The following is a 21,418-nucleotide window of genomic DNA, read 5'->3' as shown; positions in this document are numbered from 1 at the left end:
TTATGTGGATGTAGTTGCAAGGCGTCTTTCCTCCTCGTCTTCCTCCTCTGTTTCTTCATCCCTGTTTTGGGGAACGGAGGTCAGCAGCAGAGTGTCAGCATGGACTTCTTCATCGTCCGACTGGATCACGGGTGTGTCCACTCCAGCCCCACTGGTATCACTGGAACCAGATGATGTAGAGGACATGCGAGACTTTGAGCTGCAGCAAACTTCGTTTTGCTGTTTCAAAGGTGCACGCTTCCTGTAGAGAACCTCTGCATCTTCATCTTCCTCATCTTCATCTTCTTCCACGCACTCTGTAAGCAAAAGCTGTTAGAACATGTTGGTACCTGGGTTGTCATGGCTACTCATTTAAGTAGTGTGCATCTATATTATTCAATATTTTCCATGTAGAAAATGTATATGGGTGGAGCACGCAAACACTAAAGATTTGAAAACTCAAATTTCCGCATTTAAATGCAATTGTAAGTGTCTGAAAAGTGTTATCAAATTGAAAATCTGCTGAAAAGGTGCATTTACGTCCTAGTGTATTAGATATTTGATGTTCCTAATAAGTTGCAATGCTGTTTTGCAGCTGTGAAGGAAAAGTTGAATTATCATTTATTAACTTTTGGTGATGCTCCTGTAGAATTTTCAAGGTCTCTCTCAGGGGGCCTTGAATAGATGTTTTATGAGCTCAGGGGGGGCTACCAATGGAGACCAATGGAGCAGCCTCTAGGCTCACCACAAGCCAAGCTATGGTTGCCGCAATTTTAATTTATGGTGAGTGCATGGACAGTGCGTGAGCATCACATAGTTTTCTATCCTTTTGGATGATGTGTATCGGTAGAAGTAAAGATAACCAATTGGAACTAAGTTCTTTGTCTCAAGAAATACTACAAAAGATGACTGTCAGACTCGTTCTACTGAGAGACTCTCCTTTGACTTCTTGTGATAAGGTTTGTTTGTCTCTTCTATCTTGTATTGTAGTAGATTTCCATTAGAAAGTAGAATGAACAGATCACCTGAAAAGTTAACAGTTTCACTAAGTCTTTCAATACAGGTTTTGGGATGCGAGTTTGATCAGTTCAGTACGTAACCTGTCCCAACATGTCTGTCAGTTTTAAATGAAGCCAAATACTTTGGTCATAAATCATAACTCTATATTTAAAGTGTATAAGGGCCGTTTGTTGCCTAGAGGCAATCACTACACCTGGTAGTGGGGATGCCAGCACTCCCTCATCTGCTCCAGAGCCTGAGTTGAGAAAAACGTCGAGAGCCTCCTGGTCAGATATGTCCATCAGGTCCATCTGCTCCAGGACATCCACATTCACTTCCATAGATGAGATACTGCCCATGGGAGCTGTATATATGGGCAGAGCAGCAAATACAGCATCATAGAAACATTAAAACTGGTAACTTGCCTGTTACTGTATATACAGCATATATATATATATATATATATACATATATATGTGCTAGACATAGCTAATGCGATACATATCATTTGACAATATGCATGTGTACTCCACATCACAATGCAGAAATTTGCTTATGAGTCATTTTCACCTTGATAGTTTTGTTATTGTTTTCATCTGTTTGAATCATGTTCTTAAACAGTTTCTAATATGGCTATGAATGTATTTTAAAATAAGGTTTAAGGACACCACGTAAATAGTTAGCTAAATCTCGTGCTTTCACAGTAAAGTGGGCAAAAGTGAAATAGTTTCTCATTGGCAAATAACTCTCGAACCGTTTTACACCCACTTTTTGTTTAAATATTTATGATGCCAGGGTGGAATGTAAGAAGAAAGTCACTCACGTTTCCTGCAGTTGATCTGCAAGTGAGCAGAGGGCAAGTAGTTGTCTATATCATGCTGGTAGACCTCTTCAAAAAAGCGCTGTCTTTCCCTCATCTTCAGGTTTTGGGCAGAATCATTGTCCAACACCCTCTGAGAGTTGTCTGTCTCAGCTGACCAACAAAACCACACACACACAAAAAACACATAAAAACATTACCTTCAACTTTCTTTAATGCGTCATTGTATCTTGAAATTCAATATTTCTTAAAAAAAAAAAAGCCAGCGTGTGTGAAGTGTGTTTTTTTTTTCAAATGCAAAAAATTGGCTTTCTCTTGATACAAGATGGAATAAGAATGATCCGTCTTATTTTCCTGACACATGAGCACCTGTTGCTTTAGGAACATGTTTAGGAAAACATGGGGCATCCTGGTGGCATAGAGATAAGGCACCAACCATGATATGCATTATGCCTGGTTTGTGTCTGACCGGGGGTCTTTGTTTTATGCCGTACCCCTTCTGTCTCCAGTTAATTTCCTGTCGTCTCTCTTGTACCTACAAAAAAGTCATCAAATGCACAGAAACGCTTAAAAAAAGAATCTGAATACATCTGAATACTTAAATTAGGTTAAAAAGCTAATTGAGATGGAGATGTTTGTGTTTGGGATGTTTTTTCCTGGTACTGTTTGCTAGCCATTTACAGGAACCGATGGGTGAAAATTCTGCCAAAGCTGTCAGATATTGAATATGGTTGCTAAACCACAAATCGCTTTAATCTCTTAAAGCCGTTTCAATCTGCATTTTTCGTTGGGGAACAAGTCCTATCATTTCCCAAAATTCACTTAATTATTCTTTGCGATTGCCAAACCTGATTAAAGGAAGACATAAAGAGCAGTTCATCCCTAACATTCCTTCAGCTGGATATTTATCGGTCAACAAGATGTCAGTGTTTGATAAATAGCAGCAAAATAGCAGCTATGTTTTTTGTTTGTTTTTTTTTGTAAATGCCAATCAATGCGGCATTAAAACTCAGATTTCCATCAATGACATAACATTAAATTGTACTAGCATAGAAGCGCCAATGTAGTCACTCCCAGCAGAAATGACATAACTGTCATAGTTGTTTTAGTAACCTGCTGTTACACTGTTCATCTCAATGTGTCTCGTTTTCTTTACCCTTCTACTTTCTCTTGCATACTCTTCCCACTTTCTCTCCCCTTTCTGTGACTTTTCTCAAGGCAAAGAAAATGTTATCACGAGATTAGTCTGACCTCTTGTGGTCATGATCAGACTGACATGCAGTTTGAAACTAATAGCATCACATTGGCTCTGTGATTAACCAAATATTTGCATAAATACCTGCTGCAACTAATTTGTGGGAAATTGCCCAAAATGCAGCTTTTGCTTTTCCTTGTTGCAATCCTTTTGTTTTGTTTGCAACCATGCTCCCAAATGCACATTTTACATTACAGTAGGTAAGGTATGTTAGACTAAAATGCCATGATGTGTATGTGCAGATTTATCTAAGCACAACGTACAGTTTCTGGTACATGGATGTTTTGACACAAATTGGTTACCATGCCAAATCATTGGGTGTTCTGATAGAGTAGCTTTTGATTGGCTTTCAGAGTCTTGGCATTGTTTCGGAGGGTGGTTAGGATAAGCATTTTTTTAAACATGCTCCTTACACAAGTACTATTTTTGAGTTGCAGTTACATCTTTCTTGGTGTTTCTTGGTGTTTCTCACACTGCAAAACTTGCAAATCTCTGAAGATCTTCAAGCTAGCTACCTCTTCTGTTGCTGGGCCCTTTTTTTTTTTTTTTAATTTCAGTGCATAAAATCACAGACATGAAAATCAAGTGAGCATCTGTCCTTAGATCTACCTCCAGCTTTGACCTCTGCCGACCAGCAGTGGTTGTGTAACTGCGCTGCATCCTCAGCACACACTGCGCCTTCTCCCAGAGGGCTCCACGAGCTGACAATGTGACTCATGTCACCAGTGTTTTTAAGTCCGTTGTGTGCATGTGTATGTATGAATCTGTAAATGTGAATATGTTCACATAAGCTGTATGTGTGCTTATGCATTCTTGATTTTGTGTGTGCGTATATCTCTCTGCATGCTATTTAGTTTATGCTCATTTTGTCACCCAATGTGTGTAATGTGTAACAAACTTCCATGACTAACTTGTTCACATGATGCCAGCAGAGGGATCCAGCGTGCACAGTAACAATATTCACTTCACTTCATTTACATGCTGACCTTTTGAGTGTTGCTTTTCTCCTGTTTGAGAACAAACACAGCACCACATCTTTGTCACCCAGCCTTCCTCTTCAGAAAGCTCCACTTCCGGAGACCTAGTTAGTCAATTTGTCAATCTCTGTTCCACAGCCCTGGAGGTGTGTGTGTGTCTCTGAATGATACTTCAACAGTTGGTGAAGTAACTGGGAACACCGTCAATGACATAAGGCTTACAATGTTGTTCAATATAAACTGTTACCCAGACTGTAATGTAAACAATTTAAAATATCAATAATGTGTCTCCCTAGAGCCGCTGGATGTAGTGGAGCAGCTTAGGTCCAAAAGATTTTCTGGTGGATTTCACTTAATTTATTCCTGCTCTTATTGTAATACAATCTATCAAACTTAATATGGTCTTGATGAGGTATATCCAATTTCCTGATCCAAGTAATTCCCACAAATGCCCCACAAGTGGTTGCTGCAACCACACATTATGTTTTATACACACTGGAGTGTGCTGTAGATTTCCATTCAATACCACAGATAAAAGGAGTGACAAATTATGGTAAAGGAAAAACCTATACAAATGACTGGCAAGAAAGGTTTGGTGTAAATAACAGATTTAAGCGTTTAAAGGATTATCAGATACCAAAACGGTGTACAGCAGTGTATAAATCTCTGAGACACGATTTTACAGCTCTGAAAATGTATCACAGCACAATGATCACAAAGTAAAAGAACTATGCCATCAGGGATGTGTATTAGCATGATTTTGATTTGCCACAGCAACATCTTGCCAGATGATGTGTTGTGTTGTGGAAAAAGTTGAGCCAGTTTCGGCCTTAAACAGCACTCTCCACCATCATCATCAAAACACCAAGTGAAGGCCCGTGGTAGCCCAACAGCTTACTCTATGATTTTTTGCTTTCAATTTGTCAACCGTGTGTATCTTTACACTATATACACACCTGAAATAGTCAAAAATAGTAAAATGGAATCGATCGACCCCTGCCACCCTTAACCCACACCCCAAGAAATGTAGACATGCCACTGCCCCAGCCATTTACTCATGAGACCAATGGCCTGCCAGTTCAACCTGCCACCTTGTTGCCTCCTCCTAGTGTCCATAATCATTCAGTATTCATCATCGTACAGCAGTGGGAAGCTTGAGTCAAATAAACCAAATACTACAGGCTGTTACAGCAAAGACGAGACTTCTGATGATGATGATGAAATGACACAGCTTACGTAAAGTTTTGCCTGGTGGCTATTTGGGGGGGTCTCTTACTCGCTCTCTCTCTGAGTATGTCTTTTTCTCCTTCTTTCTCTGTGTCTCTTCATCTAAAAATCATATTCTACTACTCAGGTTGAGATAGCCAGTGGACATGCCCAACCCACACACAGGCTTAGCTGCATATCTCCATCTGTCTGCCCCTGCGTGGGAGAAAACCATGTATGTAAAAGGCTGACTCATCCAGATAACCTCTGAGTTTTCTTTCACCCTGCTGTGGAAGACATTTAGGAGTTGTCCATACAAACTGGCTTCAGTTACTTTACTAACATGCTCTGTGAGAGACCCAGATGGTGTTCATATCCTCCACAGGGGAATCCCTTGCTTTTGACAGGAGTTATTAAACGCAAACGATTCGTACATGGCTTTTAGGCTCATCAAATAAAGTATTTTTTCCACTTTCAATCTTGGTTTCAGTGTTGTTGGCTCTTTACTTGTACATAAGGGTACGTCTCTCAGAGACAGCCCAGAGGACAAAATATGTTGTGGTAAAATGAGAAATTGTTGCATAGTGATAGGTATTAACACTGACTGCCAGCAAAAGAGTGATAATGATGTTCAAGACAAATGGACAAAGGAAAAAAGCAGGACAAGATAGGAGAGAAGAGAGGACCAGGCCTCAAATCTGCTGGTTCCACAATTATTTACCAGATGTATTTCTATGACTACTGACACTGCACTAAAAAACATCATGGCTTTGTTACAACCACTGATGGACAGCAAAAACAATATTATCTGAAAAGAAAGCCGGAATTAATAATTCAATACGACTGCTGTGTGCAAAAACTGCTTCTGGCAGTGTCTTACATCTCAAACTCATTTTGCTGATGATTACCTACTGTTGTTGCCCTCACCATTGCATAACAGGATCCGTGAATTAGAACTTGAGTCTCAGTTCAGGGACCACCTCCTTTCATGAAAGCATGCAGCCTATGAAAGTGTAGTGTTTGGAGGACTGAAGGCTTCTGCAGTGAACCTGCTTTTTCTCCCCAGTTTAGATTGTCTTTTGATGTTTTACCATTGCATGATTGCAAGGTCTCAACCCTAAGGTGCTGTTACATTGGCACCAACCTTTAAGACTATCCCACTGTGTATCCCATCCACTTCAGTGAATGTCTGGCTGGCTCCGGCAATATGGCATGTAATAGTTGACTTTTGTTCAACTTTAGTTGGGCAAAATTTGGCTAATAGAAACAGCCAGTTACAGTTGCACCCTTTTTCTCGGTATAGTGCGGGTTACTAGCGTAACCTGTACCCCCACAAAATAATGTAGTTAATCGAAAGCCCCTTGCCTTGGGACACAACGCTGAGTTACTACTGCAGGTAGTAAGCTAGTTAGCCAGACATGCTAACATTTGTGGCTTACGTCAAAGTGATCCATTCTTTACATCTTTGCTCTTGTGTTTTTGGTTTTTCAAAGGCTACAAAATAGATGCCATTCTCTAAACTTTGGGTTAGTGACTATCACATACAGCCTTAGTATGTGTTTTGGTTGCTGTGCTGTGATTGGACGATCACTGTTTGGGTACAGGAATTAACAAACTATCATTTCATTGTAGGGAAGGTTTATGTGAATGTACTTTTAGCCTCAGAGAGACCAAAGCTTAAACAGTCCAGCCCCAACAGTAGTTGGAAATATTCAAGAGGTTGGTGAATATGAGTGTGGAATTTTGGGAATATTTCCAGGCATATGAGGGTTTGTTTCTCAGCTGCCATCAGGTGGGTCTTTGGAAAGGGCAGCTGTGTTGACCTGCTTTGACAGTTTTGAGATACAAACTTCAAAGGAAGTGGTGGCCTCTGTCCTGGAGCACAGTAATACTGAAGTCTACTGTATACAATAGTCCCTTCAACCTAGACACTAGCTTGGTTCATCTGATGCAACTATTTGGAAAAAAAAAATAAGAAGGATGACATCAGTCTGCCTGGAGACAGAAAGACAAATGTTGTAGGCCACTAACTGAGTTAAGCTTTACAGTGTTTTGGGAGCTACCCTGCTGAAATTCCATGACAATTGTGATTTGTGACAGGACCTATGTCCCCTACCCAGAAATCCATGCTCCATCTCAGCCAACACTGAACCATAATTACCTAGGGCTTACTGTTATATAATGCCGGTACAATCCTTCAACTGCACACCCTACAACACGGGAATCTTACTGCATTGTAGTCCATGACTATGCAGCCTTGTTTGTAGTGTATGTGCATGCATGCATGTAGGATGTTGGCTCACTTTGTAAGTAAAGAAAAAGGAAAAAAATGAAAGAAAGAAAGAACGAAAGAAAGAAAGAAAGAAAGAAACATGGTGTTATGCAACTTGAGCCGACTGTGCATTTTTTTCCCGGTATAACGTAACTGTAGTGTCAGTGATTTGAGGCAAAGCTTGGCTGGGTCTGCTTGCCTCAGCTAAGCCTCATACTGACAAGTACAAGGGCGCAGTGACGCCATACATTTTTTGCGCCTTTGTTGTGTGTTGAAGAAAACACACACAGGATAGAAATTATTTCATTGGCTTTAATAAAAACTCTTCTTTCTTCTTGATTCTTTATCCTCTTTTGGGACCACATTTTCTCGACAATCCTGATTCTTGCTCTTTTGGAAATGTTCCCTCTTGCGCTGACCAGACTGTCAGCAGTTCTTTATGTCTAGGAATCAAACACAAGATGTAAAGGTGTCTGTTTCTGAGGGGGTGGGGGTTGGGCGGTGCAAGGCCACAGGTGACCGTTTAGCTGAAGCACATGATTTTTGAGCTGAAGCACACTGGTTATTCTTCCAGGGTCTGATCCTTTTACCATTTCCACTGCTCAGCTCCTGATAACACACACTGCTAGTCTTTGTATTCCCATTCAGGTATGACAAATTACATATCAGTCTGTCGGGTTGTTTTATTTTGCCCCAGCATGCAATGTGCATTTGTTTCTCTTTGTTGTCTTCTTTCCGGCTACCTTTCCACCACCTTTTCCATGATGAAAACATTCAACTCTGGATACATGCATCATTAGCCGCTCTGTGTCATTTTAATGGTGCAGTCATACATCAAGAGTCCTGAGGACTGCACTGGAAGCAGGGAACAAATATTCCTATTGAACCAAAGAGTCACATGGTGCATTCAATCCCCTCGTGGCAAGTGGAAAGAAATCCCATGATCATCATTCTGTTTTCAGAGAACAGAGAGACTGGGTGTTTATGTGTGTGAGACAGAGCTAGTAAGACGGTTGTGCTGCATGGACAGTTACATTTGACAGCCCATCTATCTCAACCCCCCAACCCCCCCCCGATAATGGTTTCACCCAGCTCCCAGCACTATACAGCAACATAATTTTTAGGTATTACTGCTATTATTTACCGAGCCGATCACTCTGCTCTAGCGGCCTCGTAGCCACAGCAGTCCATCAAGCATAAATCTTTTATGAGTGAGATCACTGCGGCACAACAGCCAGCTCCCCAACTGTGCTTCCCCACTCTCCCCACCCCAACTGCCCACACAGTATCCATAAACACACAGCCATGTAGTAGAAAGTAAATCCAGGCTGGTCAGATTCTAATGATCCCAATGCTGTGATTATATCTTGAACCTAGTCTGACCATCCACTCTCTCAGTGTCTGATCAGATTGTGTATTCCCAGGCCATTCCCATTCCCAAAGCCATTAAGGCATTTCAGTCAGGGCTAAATGCAATGATGACCTCCAGCCATGCCCACTGCTCCCTACTAAGATCAATCAAAACAGGGCTTTAAGTAGTCTGCACAGAGCTCCTGCTGTATGTATTGCTCTCCCTCTAGTCTGTATACATTAACAAACACTCATATATACCCCCACACAGAATCTTATTCATTACAGCAGCAAGTAGCATGACAAAGTAGCAGATTGTTCTCTCTACACTTAAGTACAACAAACTGCTCTTGTTGGGGGGGGGGGTTATTTTTTTTTGTTAGATAGCACGACAATGCTTCTCTGGCAAGCAGGTAGCAGTTAGAAATTTCTTCCCTGTTTCTTACTAAAAACCTTATTCCTTTAGTTTAGTCTGACTCTAGGAAGTAGTGTTTATCCCTTCCCTAAACCTCATCTTGATCAGCAGTGTTGCACCACTGTCAAGGTTGTCAGGCAAATTTGGTTAAAAAGAGATGACCTATGGCTGTTATTATTACTTTGGACAGATAAATCTTTACAGGAGTTGCTCATGAGTGTTAGGGCTGGACCATTGTGTAAATTGATTAGCTGAATATGTGTAATTTTTAGTCAGTAGTAATTTATTTAATCCTTGGGGCACAGTTTTCAGAGAGAAAAATATGTGGCAGCCATGCACTACCTACTATACATACTGTATGTAACAAAAAGTACAGCCAGTATTGATTTGTAGTATTATCAAAGAACTAACCAATGCTTTATTAAACACATCTCATGAAGAAATTGACTGTTATGTTGTGATGCTCTGAATGATGAGTTGTGAGTCATTATGGAGCTAGACCAGTAGTAAGGAATTTTTGCCCACTGCACAGTGTTATAATAAAACCTCCCTTGCACATGACATGCTGACATTTTCCATTAAAATCTGAAGCTACTATGCTCTGGAAAATAATGTGATGAATTACTGCCCAGAACTGGAAGAAGAGCACATCAAGTGTGACATTACAGCAACAATGCAGACTATTTTCCTGTACAGGACATTAAGTTATAATGTACTGTACAGAACGGCAAGTCTTCTTACAACCACTTTCTCTTCAGCTACAGTTCTGTTTACTCATAAACTGTTGGCTACTTACATGCCAGTCGCTTGCTGTGGTTGGTTGACCCAGTCGACGACATGGTCCAGTGGATGAGGGATGGGTTGAAAGAGTGTTTGCCTTAGAGTGTGTGTGGATTTTTCTTGTCCCCTCCTGTCAAGGCTCCAGGACAGGATGCTGGCATGTGTAGTGACTGGTCATCTAGTCATTGCATCTCTTGACTTTGCCACCAGGGCTATCAAAGATTCGCATCACCCTTTATCTCCCACCCCTCTTCTCCTCTATTCTCCTCTTTGTCTTGTACTCTGCTCTGCCTTTTTGCTGTGTTTGCGGATGTCCTCCCCCCTTTCTGATTGCCTTTGCTGTTCTTTCTAGGTTTTCCCTCTCACTGCTTCACACTCTCATCTCGGCTGCCTCTCTGTGTCTCGCACACACACACACACACACACACACACACACACATACACACACACAGACACACACACACTTGCTGTCTTGCTTTCTCAGTCAGACAGGCTCAGTAGAGTTGTAGTGAGCTGTGCGGCTTAGGGACGGGGGAGAGTGATAGTGGGCTACGGCACTGTGGCCTGTACCAACTGTGACAACAAGGGGGTCAGTAGGATCAAGAGGAATATAGGCTTTTTACATAATATTGAAGAATATACCAGGATTAAATCCTTCCCATCTCAAACGTCATAGCTTTGCTTTATATTATTTATGTATTTATTCACTTTGTTGTAGGATGAAAGCTTTAGAAGTGAGCTGTGTTAAGAGAAGAGGTACTGCATTTTAATAAATCACCACAGTCTCTCTCAGTATAACAGGAAAAAAATGACTGACTCTTATCACCTACTATTTTATGTAATTTTTGTTCTGTTACATCATGTTATGCCATATCATGTTACGTTAATGAACTATTTGCCTATGTTTGTTTTGCATCTTTTCTTCAATTTTTATTTTATTCTAATATTACCACTTTTTAATAAGTCATATTTAAACACAAAGGTTCATAGGCTCATAGACTTATAGAGAAAGTATTCTAGGAATCTAGCAGAGCGGTGCTTTGCTTTGAGCTAAATGCTAACATCAACATCTGCTAACATGCTCACAGTAACAATGCTAATGCTAAACAATGTTTAACAGCCAATGTTCACTAGGTTAACAGAGTAAATATTACCTACCTCAGTTGCCAACATTTGGTAACTAGAACCGAACACAAACACTGATTTTTTAAAAAGTCAAGAAATGGCTAAAGTAGTGTAAATTTATACTCTACGGACATTGAATACAGCAAATTTTACATCAATCCATCCAAAAATCAAAAATGTGGTGGTGCTACAGGAAAAGTCAGTAGGATACATCCTGGGGAGGACATGAGTGCCTGTACTAAGTTCCATTGCAATCCATCCAGTGCTTGTTAGGACATTCTAGACTGGACCACAGCGGTGGACCGACCGACAGACACTGCCATCCATATACCCATGATGCAAGTGTTGCCAAAATTGCTTGATTCTACACATCCCGTAATCCAACCTGTTAGTATCTTTACATTACACCATCATCTGTCTGGAAATTGCCCACAACTTTAAAATTCCATATATAAACATTTATATTCTCCAAGCCTGAACCGAGATAATCCCGTTGAAATCATAGGGGGTTCTTTTCTCTGACTTGTCAAAGCTCTTCCAGAGCCAACGAAGACATTATACAATTCTTTTCACAGGCTGAGTAATACTCTCCATGTTGGGTAAACTGACTGATCTGTAATATTGTGGTCTCCCCCTTTAATTGTTTACAAATTACTTATTAATTTTTGTATAAGTTAATAATAAGCAATTGATATCTTTTGAGATCCCAGGTTGCGCAAAACCCATTTGGCTGGTGTAAATTCTCCTCCAGCACTGCTTTGTCTTTTTAGCTAGCACTTTAAATCAGAAGAAGTACCTGTCTAATGGACAGGTTGACCACTTACCTTCTGGTAAGAGTGGCAGAGATTCTGCCTGCACAATTTATTAACATTTACATCAACAGACTTGACGGCTAATTAAAAGGTGAGAAACCCATTGCCCTTTATTAATGGCCTGTTACATTTAGGCTTGATGGCTTATTAGAAAGTCAGCCATTTATTATGTATCAATAACAACAGAATGTACCTCTGTCACTCATATTTCGACCCATGATCCTTTGTAGTATTTAGTTAGTTTGGAGAGATTTGTGGTTCAGTTAATTTTTTTGTTTGTTTGCATATTATTTGGAAAATTCAATAAAGAGAATTACATAAACTCTTTGCTGATGGTAAATCACATCGGATTCTTTATGTGGCCTTCGTTAAAGAGGTCTTCTTTCCTCTCTGAACAACAGCATACATATGCACGTACTAACATGTTGTTAAGCAAACACTCATACAAACACATCATTAAAAACAAACAAAACTGAGGCATACACACACTGTAACTGTCATGTGTGGTGGGTTAATGGGCACTTGGCATCATGGATTCTTGCAGGTCCTGACTCCCCCTTCCCTAATAAGAGGTTTCTAACAGCCAATTACATCACACTTCAGCTGGAAGAGGCTGCCACTAAGTCTAACCACTAATGTCACGGAAAAAACTCATTCCAGGCTACATCAGGGGATAGAGAAGTATAAAAAGATGTGATTCATGGCCGGTTCTGCTAAATTCTGAAGCTGTGCTCACCTATGAACTCAGAGATACTTAATGTATTTCTTCAGCAGCCCAATTTCGCAGGCAATCTATTTTGACGTCTGATTTGCATCAGATATCATACCTGTTTTTAAAACCAGAAGCACCAAAAGTCATCTGTGTCCATTTATAGCCTGACAGTGGGCTTTGACAACCACTCATACAACTGTTGACATTTCTGAAAGATGTGAGAGAAGACTACCCCTGTAACTGGATATGCCAACACCTCATCCACTGTAGACTACATTACAGTAAATCTCAGAAGTTCCTCGTCCTTGCTTCACACTGATGATTCAACATTGGCATCTGCTGGTGAAGACTGTGTATTACATTTTAGCTCACACTTCAGAGGCACCTGCTGTGTACAGTTAAGCACAATGATTGCTGTAAAAATGTCATCACTTCTTTGCAACACAAAAAGGATTTTGCCACTTCTGTAGGTGAAATTCCATTTACTTATATTCCAGTTATTAATACTTGGTATGTATTTCAGGGTTGTTGTTATCTTGGCCAACAACCAATCAAGTGTGTCCAGTGTTGTAGTTGCTTTTGAGTAGATGTTTGTTTGAGAAATGAAACACGATCACATTTGTAGTGTACATTTGTATTTCAGGTTTCAGATACTCCATGGTTTAATTCATTCAGGTGAACAAAAGGGGATTTCCAGTGACTGTTACACAATTTTATTATCCATGAGTGTGTATGCATGCGTGTGCTCATGTGTGTGTGTTGTGCCTGTTGCTCCTTCAGCTCTATCAGTGCTGGCTTCCTCTTTGAAACTGTGTTGTCTCAATTTTCTGCAGCATAGTCTCTGATGTGGGTTGTGAGTCATACTGTGGTAAATATACACATTTGCGCATGCACACATGCATGCACACACACATAAAGATAGAGTCACAGACACATGTATTCACATCTACACACACACTATTCATGGTCACTATAGTTACTATTCCCTTTGCATTCATGTTAAACTTTGATTGAGCGATAGATAGTAAACCTGCTGGCATAAGCTGCTTGATTGTCTCAGCACATCTACACACACACTATTCATGGTCACTATAGTTACTATTCCCTTTGCATTCATGTTAAACTTTGATTGAGCGATAGATAGTAAACCTGCTGGCATAAGCTGCTTGATTGTCTCAGGTGAACAACACGGCTAAGCCTCAGCAACAGACAAAGGAAACAAAGTTGACATCTTCACTTCACATCTTAACAGCCGCACCAGAGAGTAAAGTCAGAGCCCTCAAACTTTATTAAAAATATCACATTGTGCTGTGTGGGGATATTCTGGGGGTCACCATGGCAACAGACATCCGAGAGCCACACGCACGAATGTGCACACCTGCCTGACAGTGTTCCAACTTGTGCCTTTGAGCCTCCCTGTTAGACAGTATCTAGGTGCTGTTTGCAATATGTGGCAGGACGGAGAGGCGACAGTTGCGATGCCTTTGTTCTCAGAGAGAGGAGCACGCGGCTCTGTCAAGGTGTTAATTAGCCTTTGTGAGAGCAGAAAGTTGATAAGATTATGCTTGCTTCAGCTGTAAGATGCACAACCTTTTGTGTGAAACAGAGATTTGTCTTGCTAGACATGGTGAGCGACAGCTTCTTTTAAAGCAGTAATGCTTTATAAATACAGCCACCTAATTCAACACTCTGTTTGTCCTTGCCAGCGGTGGATCTGACAGTTACAGTGTATCTACCTGTTATGTTATTGAAACTTTCTGACAGCCAAAAGCTCAGTATAATATGGCATGCCTCAGTTGTGTTTTGTCTTTCCGCTGCGCTGGATGCATATGTTGTAATCTATAGTTCACTCCGTAGGGTCTGAAATTTGAAATACAGCGACACAGCTCACTGATTGTGTGATGTGTCGCTACACACGAGATGTGGATCAGTTTGGGGGTAACACTAGGGTTTTTTGCAAGCGTGTGCTGTGTTTTTCAGTGTCTAAATGAGATCTAGTGACTCATGTGGAGAAAACAGGCTGCTTGGACTGTGTGACTGACAGTATTGGTTTGACTCGTCATGCTGAGCCTTGGCACTGATATACAGCAGTGAACTTAGTATCATTATGTGGATATTAGTAATTGATGGATAAAAAAGCAAACCACACAGTAACATGGTTTGAGTGACCTGTAAATGTAAAGGATAACACTATCTTGTGGTTTTTGGGGTTTTGTTGTCCGTGAAAATGTCAGATCATGTTTGTGTGATCTTGTGCATTTGTGAGTCAACACATCCAAAAACACGGGAAAGTCCTCTCTAGGAAGGAGTTTACATTATACACAGGTAACAAAAAAACAGTGATTAAAACCGTGAATGCTGAATGCTACCACAAAAGCAATTTCCCAAAAGTATTTGAATCTATTTATTAATATAATAATGAGAACTTATGAAGGGATTTGTTGATAGTCCTTTAATAAAAAGACAAAAAAGGTGTCAATATGTCAAACTTTTCAAATGGCTTTATAATTTAAGTGTCGGATTGTAAACCTGGGGTTTGTGTGTGTGTAATGGTTCATGTTCAGAATTATAATAGCATTTAGATGTTTCTCATCGCAGAGCGCACACACAGTCTGTGTGCATGTGCTTATATGTGTATGTGTGCGTGTGTGGGTTTGTGTGTGCGAGTGTGTGTGTGTGTGTGTGTGTGTGTGTGTGTGTGTGTGTGAGTGTGTGAATGTATGCATGAGTATGTGAGTCACGCACCACTATCCAGCCCCCTGGGCCTTGAGTTCTGATGCCCATCTTTCAGCTCCTCTACTGCACACTGAACCCAGTGAACCTTCTGCTGTTTACACTCTCCCCCTCCTCCTGCTCACTCTGTCTCAATTTATCTCTCTCACACACTCTCATGCTCATCTATTCTCCCTCCATCTCTCCCTTCCTTTCTCTCTCCATCTCCCTCCCGCTCCCTACAGTACATCTCTCGTTCTCACGCACTCACGCTCTCTTGTGTTCTTAGTCTTTTCACTCGCAACCCTTCTTCCTTCTCTCTTTATAACTGTGCCTCTGTGTATCTACCTCTGCAGATCAAGACTTATTCAGACTCAGACAGCCTCTAACTCTATAGGGTTGAGGCACACGCTCAGGGTCTCTCTGTGTGAAGCGTGTGGATGTGTGGCCAGAGAAAGAGACAAACAGAAAGAGAGGAGGTAACAGAGGGAGGAGAAGGGTCAGAGATGCAAACGGATACAAAAGGATGTTGATGCTTTTCAGACACATAAGCATTATACTTGAGATGGAGCTGAAGACCGAATCAACATAGAAAATCACCATCATTCCCCACCTCCACCTTCTCTTCAATGCCGTCTTGCCCCAGCCCATCCTCATCGCCATCATCGCCATCATCGCCATCACCATGGCTGTCCTTCCAAACACAAACACACACTCATTCCATCAGGTTGCAGTGAGTGGAACAGCCGGGTGTTGTCAGCCCTCTGCTGCCCACACCGAGCCCCTTCTGTCAATTACAACTTTCTCCAACAGCAGACTGGTAACAATGTGGCTCTTTCATCTGTTTCTGAGCATGTCTGTGTCAGCAAATCTCCCTTTTTCATAAATGAGGATACTGTATGTGTGTGGGGGCATGTGTGTGGGATAGTAAGGGATAAAGGTACAGGAGGAGGAGTTGGGGCATGCCACTTATGTCAGCTTTTCCTGGACATGTGAGGCGCTGTTTTGAGCCTGTGGTTGAGGTAAATGTAGCCCCACTGAACAGTAATGTCATCTTCAGACCTTGCGCTTTAAATTGCTTTGTTTGCACTTCTCCAGCGCACTGTGGAACTGAAACACGCTATTAATGAACCGGGTTAAGTGTGAGTTGAGTGTGAATGAGTGAATGTGCGTGTTGGACATACTGTAGCTTGTCCATTGAGCTGTGCAGAGGAGGTAGATGGAATGTGCATCACATGGCATGAACTTCAAAAGAGCACATCTCACTGCGGCAGAGTGGCAGTTTGTGTCTGCGAGTGTGGGTTTGCCAGTGTATTTGAAAGTGTGTGACTATGCGCAAGGTACAGTATGTAGTGTGTGCATCCACGTGTATGTATGTGTGAAGATGCTTAAGGAGTATGAGACTGCTATAACGGGAATTATACATTCACCATAAGTCACAGGGTTCATTTCCATGCAACAACCCAGCTGTTCCACCGCCTCGTGAGCTTCAGCCATGTATTAAAATCAACCTCCTTGTCTCTTTAGCAAATACCTGTTGCTGGGTCATAAATGATGCCTGTTTCTTGGTCTTAAATAACGCTAATCAATGGGATTGATTGAATTTTTTTTTTCACGCCGTCATGCCGTCTCTCCCTGAGGCAGAGCAGCCTTCTTAGCAGCGTTTCTTCACTTGGTGGCACACATTGGGAACCCCAGGCCTGGTCACGGATAGCATAGATACACTGTAAACTGCTAATCGGGTATCAAACCAGCGGAGAGGAAAAAGCGCCTCCACTCCATGTCTCATTCATTATTCACAGTTAGCAAATGAAGTTGGTACAGTGGGAGCAATCAATTATAGATGAGAGAAGGTAGGAGGGAAAGAGAGAGAGAGAGAGATGAAGGGGATAGAGAGAGGCCTACCTTGCATGCAGCAGAGCTTTAGCATGTCAATGAACATTACAGTGGCATTCTGCAACCTGCGTGCACTGAGCTACTCAGATAATGGACTCTACAGGCCCAGCATTCTGGGTAGAGAATCTTAGAGAGAGAACTGTAAAGTGTTGCACGCACCTTTCACACCAATAGCATTTATTTGATAATGACTCAGTACGCTAACCTGGGAGGCCCTCGGTTCACATGTGTGTGCGCTGTTTTTCTCTTGCTGGCTGCACTGACACAGTCATAGCGAAACTGCATTTGGTCTTTTCACAAATGTCGAGCGACAGTCATAGCGTCCCCTCAGTAGGTTACAGCTTGCTCCGAAACCAGGATATAAAATTGGTCCAGATGCATCATTTTAGAATTAGCACACTCAGTCTTCAATCTCATTTGTGTTTGACTCACACAGACTTTTTGTTTGTCCCCTTAACTCCAAGCAACTACAGTATACGTTACATATACCAGACAACAAACATTTTTTTGAGATAAATTTAGTCGTGATTCAAGGAATTTAAAATAAATATGCAATTATTATTTGTAAAAATTGTTCATTCTACTCTCTGATTGTTTGTTGTTTCTTTTTTATAGATTTTATCTTGTTGAAACTAAGAGTAAAACAACTGTTTTGATCACATTTCAATTTTGGGACTTTCCTGGACGAGTTTGAAGTTCATCTTCTCCTTTGCCAGTGAGCCTTAGATACGGTTTCACAACTCCAACCTGTGGCACTTATACAGCCATTTGCATTCCTTGTGGGGCTGTCCCATACATATACATGCACACGCACACACTCGTTTGAGATGACACACCCCACTAAGATTGACTTTAGTAGTGGAGGGCACTACTTTCTCTGCTTGCTCTTGAGCTGTCCACAGCTTTTTATGCAGCTGTTTAATCAGCCCCCATTGTTGTGATTGGAAAGTGTATCTGTGAAGTATCTGTTGGAATTTTTGTCTCAATATCTCTGTCACCTCACTATTTGTTAAATGTCAGATATTCGCTACTGGAAACTGCTCTATTTATGCCGTCTGTATTTGGTGTTTGTGTGTTAGTGTGTGTGTTAATGTCTGTGTGTGTGTGTGTGTGTGTGTGTGTGTGTGTGTGTGTGTGTGTGTGTGTGTGTGTGTGTGTGTGTGTGTGTGTGTGTGTGTGTGGGCGGAGAGGCTGTTTGATGTGAGTCAGATCCAAATCCAGGCTGGTTTCGCTCACATGTGTGTGGGACGCATCCAGATGGCTCGGCAGGACTGCACAAATGTCACTCTGATAATGAGACAACATGGCCTGGTAAAATACAGGTAGCAGGGCTGTGGTGCATGCTTTTACAAACACACACGCACGCACACACACACACACACACACACACACACACACACACGCACACACACATGTTGAGAGAGATGGAGAGATGGGGCGAAAGAAAGAAAAAGAAAGAGGGGGCTGCCCTGAATGTAAGAAATCACAGTCATCACATGCAACAAACACAATGAAAGTTATAAATATTAAAAATAAATTAATAGTCTGATCACATTAACAAACATGTTCATAAATTGGCACGTGATTAATAGTATACAGGTTCATGTGCTGCGTCCTTAAAGATAATTTCATCCATAGAGTAACAGTCCGTCTTTATCATCAAGGCTGATTATTGACTTGCATGAAATGATGAATGTAATAATATTCCTCCACTGCACTGTGCTAAAGGACGACTTCACCTCCGTCCCTCTCTAGTCCTCAGGGGTCACCACAGGTCACCGCTCAGTTGCCATGGGAACAGGCAACATGAAGGAAAATTCTCCTGAGCACTAAAAAGTGACACCTTACGCCATCTCCGACAGACTTGGCTGAGTTGCACATCAAGTGTGAAAGCAGGAGTGAGAAGTTGTTGTTTATTTAATTTTCTTACGAGTCACAAGAGTGGTATGTCAACCCTACTCCTTTTCGCAGTCTCTCTTTCTCTCTCCTGCATAAAAACCCATTTTCACACGTACCCCTGAGGACATTTGCTCACACATATTTTCTTTGTCTGCATCACTCCACTCAGTAGTTTTCTCACACAATATATTCCTGTTATTTTGAACGGCAAAGCACAGGTGCAACCCTGTGTGTTTGTGTCTGTAAGTGAGATAGTATCTGTTATTCCAGCTCTGCAACTGCTGCGACCTAATGTAACTATTGCACCTACCCTCTATCAACCCTCCAACAGCTCAGTCGGTCTCATGAGGTTCCTGCACCTGTTTGTCTAACACGCACACAAATACACTTTATATATCAGCCTACAAATACTAATCCACTGACACCATTATGATCCAAGGCTCATGGCATGTGTGTGTGTGTGGAGTGGGTGGTGTTGCTGCTGTATCAAGCACTGTCCACTGCTGGCAGCAAATTTCCTCTGAGGTGATCTGTTATAGTGACAGGGCAGCAAGTATTTTTAGCCAGAGAGAGAGGACAAATAATGAAGCACGAAAGACAGAGGGAGACAACAAGGGGACGAGTACAGGAGAGAGAGAGAGAAATGGGGGAAGTGAAATCTGAGGGTAAAACAAAACCTCCTGGATGTTGCTGACTTGCTTCTCTTCTGTTTAGAGCACAATCTTTATACAGTGCATTCAAAAAGTACTCAGACCCCTTTATTTTTTTCAGTTTGTTATGTTGCATTATTATGGTAAAATCATTTAAAATGCAATTTTCCCCTCCTCAATCTACACTAAATACCCCATAATGAGAAAGTGAAAACAGAATTTTAGACATTTTTGCAATTTATTAAAAGAAAAAACTGAAACATCACAATGGCAGAAGTATTCAGACCCTCGGCTATGGTACTTGAAATTTGGTTCAGGTGCCTCCCATTTCTCTTGATCATCTTTGGATGGATCGATCCATCCATCCATTTTCTTCCACTTATCTGCGGTCAGTTCGTGGTGGCCGCAGGCTAAGCAGGATATTCCACATGTCCCTTTCCGCAGCAATGTTTTCCGGCTCTTCCTGGGGGGTCCCGAGGCCTTCCCAGGCCAGATGGGATATGTAATCCCCCCAGCAAGTTCTGGGTCTGCCTTGGGGTCTCCTCCCAGTTGGACATGCCTGGAAAACCTCCAAAGAAAGGCACCCAGGAGGCATAGTAATCAGATGCCCAAACCACCTTAACTGGCTCCTTTCGACGCGAAGGAGCGGCAGTTCTATTCCAAGCTCCCTCCGGGTGTCCGAGCTCCTTACCCTTATCCGTAAGACTGAGTCCAGGCACCCTAAAGAGTAAACTCGTGTCAGCCCCTTTATCACAGTTAAACAGGCCAACCGCTATTTTGGAGGTAAAACCAAGAGTGAGTGTAGCCAAAATGTCAGCAATAATCCCTCATGGTAGATATTAGATTTAAAGGCTCAGGATTAGGAGATCACTTGCTAGGGTTTGGGTAAGGTTGGGGTCAGGCTAAGGTAAGGGAAGACACATATCGATGAGTAACCAGACTTCGCCTCCTCCAGAATCTACTCCCAAACTTTGGAATCTAGTGCCAACCAGTTCCCTCACTGCACAGGAAAACCGTGTCCAAGTATGTCAAGTTGAACTAGCAAGTTATTGCCTGTAAACTGTAAACATTTAGAAGAGCAACTATTTTGATGATGGATTAATTGTGTCATTTTTCAGGAAAAGACAGTGAAAAAATGCTTCAGATTCTCTGGTTTCAGGTTTTTCAATGTGAGGACTTGCTGCTATTCTTTGTCGTATATGTTTGAATTTGGGACACTTGGCCGGACAAAACATTTGCAGACATCACTTTGGGCTTTGGAAAGTTGTTATGGACATTTTTCACAATTTTATGACATTTAATAAATTAAGCAATTAATTGAGTTAAAAAAATAACTGACAGATTAATCAATAAAGAAAATTATTGTGAGCTGCGTACCTATTTTCAAGAGGCGGTTTGGGCAGTAATTTCACTATTTACTTTCTTTTTCTCTTCCAAATAAGTTTGCCTAATTTGGGGTTGGTTTACAATCTGTCAGATCATCTGAGTGCTCATGTTTTTTGCTCCATCTGACTTCTTTTTAGAGATGTCGCTGCTTTCCCAGATCTCTGCGGTTTACT

The 21,418-nt window shown here is 41.5% G+C and overlaps 1 protein-coding gene across 1 annotated transcript; it reads right to left on the bottom strand.

The window, feature by feature from the left end:
• On the bottom strand, positions 1-10,112 carry LOC120803314 (dysbindin-like). The gene is made up of 4 exons (XM_040151660.1): positions 10,070-10,112; positions 1,802-1,951; positions 1,193-1,342; positions 1-296 (listed from the first exon to the last, which is right to left on the bottom strand). Exons 1-4 carry the CDS (start codon positions 10,110-10,112, stop codon positions 1-3), a joined length of 639 nt encoding a protein of 212 aa, XP_040007594.1.
• Positions 10,113-21,418: the final 11,306 nt, after the last annotated feature.

This window comes from Xiphias gladius, chromosome 18 (genome assembly GCF_016859285.1).
Source record: "Xiphias gladius isolate SHS-SW01 ecotype Sanya breed wild chromosome 18, ASM1685928v1, whole genome shotgun sequence".
NCBI classification, from domain to species: domain Eukaryota; kingdom Metazoa; phylum Chordata; class Actinopteri; order Istiophoriformes; family Xiphiidae; genus Xiphias; species Xiphias gladius.
This window is presented reverse-complemented; position numbering and strand designations above follow the sequence as displayed.

Excerpts from the sequence above, each read along its gene's own strand:
- LOC120803314 (XM_040151660.1), bottom strand. The coding sequence starts at position 10,112 with ATGTCGTCGACTGGGTCAACCAACCACAGCAAGCGACTGGCAT. Across the intron at positions 1,343-1,801 it reads GCAGATCAACTGCAGGAAAC|CTCCCATGGGCAGTATCTCA; the intron begins GTGAGTGACTTT and ends CCATATATACAG. Across the intron at positions 297-1,192 it reads GCTGGCATCCCCACTACCAG|AGTGCGTGGAAGAAGATGAA; the intron begins GTGTAGTGATTG and ends TTTTGCTTACAG.